Source organism: Corvus brachyrhynchos, unplaced genomic scaffold (genome assembly GCF_000691975.1).
Source record: "Corvus brachyrhynchos isolate BGI_N302 unplaced genomic scaffold, ASM69197v1 scaffold280, whole genome shotgun sequence".
Taxonomy (NCBI): domain Eukaryota; kingdom Metazoa; phylum Chordata; class Aves; order Passeriformes; family Corvidae; genus Corvus; species Corvus brachyrhynchos.
Genome location: NW_008236198.1, coordinates 509,076 through 511,590, shown reverse-complemented (window position 1 = coordinate 511,590; position 2,515 = coordinate 509,076). Strand labels below are relative to the sequence as shown.

The following is a 2,515-nucleotide window of genomic DNA, read 5'->3' as shown; positions in this document are numbered from 1 at the left end:
AGAAAACTGGACACGCATTTCCAAAACGTCTAAAGTTATCCATAGGTCCTGGGTGTTAGAGTTTCTCCCATGAAATACCCATTTACACCAACAAGAAAACAATCAGAGAGCCCCAGAACCCCATACAGAAGGAAAATTATAATGATATGCAGTTTAGTGAAGAAAAAGGCTTTTTAATTTCCTGATGGAAGTGAAAAAAATTAAGGGAGAATTTCTGCATGGAAAGGGTGCTCAGGCCTTGGCAGGGGATGCTCAGGGAGGTTTGGAGTGCCCATCCCTGGGGGTGTCCAAGGAAGGGCTGGAGGTGGCACTCAGGGCTCTGGGCTGGGGACAATGTTGGACTCGATGGTCTTGGAGGGCTTTTCCAACCTTAATGATTCTGGGATTTTCCCATAAAAAATTACCATAAAGAGCAATCAGATGTTCTGATGTCAGCCCTAATTTAACAATATTTGGAGCAGAAGGCAGAACCACATTTCAGCCCAGCTTGGAATCTCCCCTATTACATCAACCTAGGCTGGTTTTTATAGAGGTGTTTTTCCAATCCAGGCTCCAACAACATTCCTGAACAACACCAGTGCTGTACATGACCAAAAAGCCCTGCAAGCTGCATGATCCCAGAATTAGCCCCTTTTCTATTCAAAGTTCAGCCTTCCTTGTGTAAACTTTACAGGAGAATTGGGTAAAAAAGAGATATGTACAGATAAATCCCAGGGCAGGATAAATGCACTACTGGAGCAGACAGGATTCCCCAAAATCTTTTCCAGTGAGAACAGTGAACTTGCCAGAATTCCTTACTCCAGTGTAAGAAAGAAAGAATACAAGTTTTACAAGAACATTTACAGAGAATGGGGAGTTCAATAAAGAGAATTATTAAAACTTGTAAGCTCTGTCCTGGAGAGAATAAATTAACACAGCCAGGACAAATTGGTTTATTTGTGGCTGGGGAAGTGTCCATACACAAGGAAGGAATTGAGGTCCTTTTTAACAAACATACCTTGAATTTTTCTGGAACCACTGATTTTGCTACTGCTGTGTACAAGAAATTTTCTGATTTCTTATGTAAATACTATATTCTGCTCCATACCAACAGAATCACAGAATAGCTCAGCAAGTAGAGTTGGGGTTAAAAGCAAAACACAGCAGATATGACAGGCAAGGAGGAGAGCAACGAAATAAAATCATTTTTATTTACAGGTCAGGTGAGAAATCATAAAATCCCCTGGTTTATCAGCATGGAAAACGTGTTCAGCACAACCTGAAATGAGCAGGGCCCACAAACACCTGCACTGGGCATGGAAAGCCAGAGAAACCATCCCTGACTCTTGCAAGCACTGCACTACAGCTGGTTTTAAATATTAAAAATCTCTAGAAAGCATAAAAATATTTTAGTAATAATGTCTATGCACAGCATCTTCTGACCTGTTCTTTAGGGGCTTTCCAGTCCTGTGGGTTCGGCCAAGACCTTCCCGAGTATGGAATTTCATTGCATATGTTTGCCATTGAGTATATTAGCAATCATTCTTAATAAAGAGTTCTGAGTAAGTGGTATGCACAAAACAGAAACGAGTATGACCCACACTGAATAATTTTGCTTGCTAATATTAAAGCTTTCATAAAAGCAACCCAAGTTAGGCAGAAGCACAGCTACAAATCCAGCTCTAAAGCTGCTGGTGGAGCCTCTTCCCCAAGACTCGACAGCAAAACGTCTCAAACTCTTCAGAGTTTCTCCAGATCGTGGAATTTCTCTTGTTTGTAGTGAAACCACTCCTCGTTCACGCTGTGGACCTGTCTTTCCTTACGTGCAGAGCTCCTGGGATTCCTTGGCACTTAAAGGTTATATCCACGTTACAGGCACACTTAGAAGTTAAGGGCTCTCAGCGTGTTCATTATAAACTCTATTTATAAGTGCTGTACCACTCACTAACTTTCCAAAGTGCTCTTCTATCACAGCTCCCGCAGCATCAGGGACTCACAGCCCACATCCGCTGAGATTTATTTTCCTTTTCCTTCTGACACTGAATCTCAGGGAATGTAAGGAGGGAAAGGGCTGATTCGGGTACACTAAAATCGCCTGGATCTGCGAGGGGATGTGGAGCCGGCTGCGGGCTGTGCTTAGGGGGGACGTTTCAGGAAATGAGAGGGGAAAAAAGCAGGGAAAAAAAGTAAATTCACCGACCTGCTTCTCTTTGCTCTCGGGGTCCCGACTTGAAGTGACGGCGGCTTGAAGTGACGCTGCCACATGTTGCTCCGAGGGCGAGCCCCGGACGGGAGCCTTCCTCAGCCCGGCTCCCCTCTGCTGCCCCGCTTCCCTTCAGCCCCGATCCCTCCGTCCTCAGCCTGACTCCCCTCTGCTGCCCCGCTTCCCTTCAGCCCCGATCCCTCCGTCCTCAGCCTGACTCCCCTCTGCTGCCCCGCTTCCCTTCAGCCCCGATCCCTCCGTCCCCAGCCTGACTCCCCTCAGCTGCCCCGCTTCCCCTCAGCCGCGAGCCCTCCGTCCCCGGCCAGACTCCCC

At 46.2% G+C, this 2,515-nt stretch overlaps 1 protein-coding gene across 5 annotated transcripts in view; it reads right to left on the bottom strand.

The window, feature by feature from the left end:
• Positions 1 to 2,351, bottom strand: part of LEPR (leptin receptor) — a 29,529-nt gene extending 27,178 nt beyond the window's left edge. For 4 of the 5 annotated variants that reach the window (XR_001864158.1, XR_001864157.1, XM_017740782.1 and 1 more), the window contains exon 1: positions 2,180 to 2,350. Coding sequence is in view for 3 of the 5 variants with exons in the window: in XM_017740782.1 (XP_017596271.1) it covers positions 2,180 to 2,244 (65 nt within the window). In the remaining 2 variants the exon portion in view is untranslated. Of the gene's footprint in view, positions 1 to 2,179 lie in introns of all 5 variants that reach the window. The other variant, XM_017740815.1, reaches the window with a different exon arrangement.
• Positions 2,352 to 2,515: the final 164 nt, after the last annotated feature.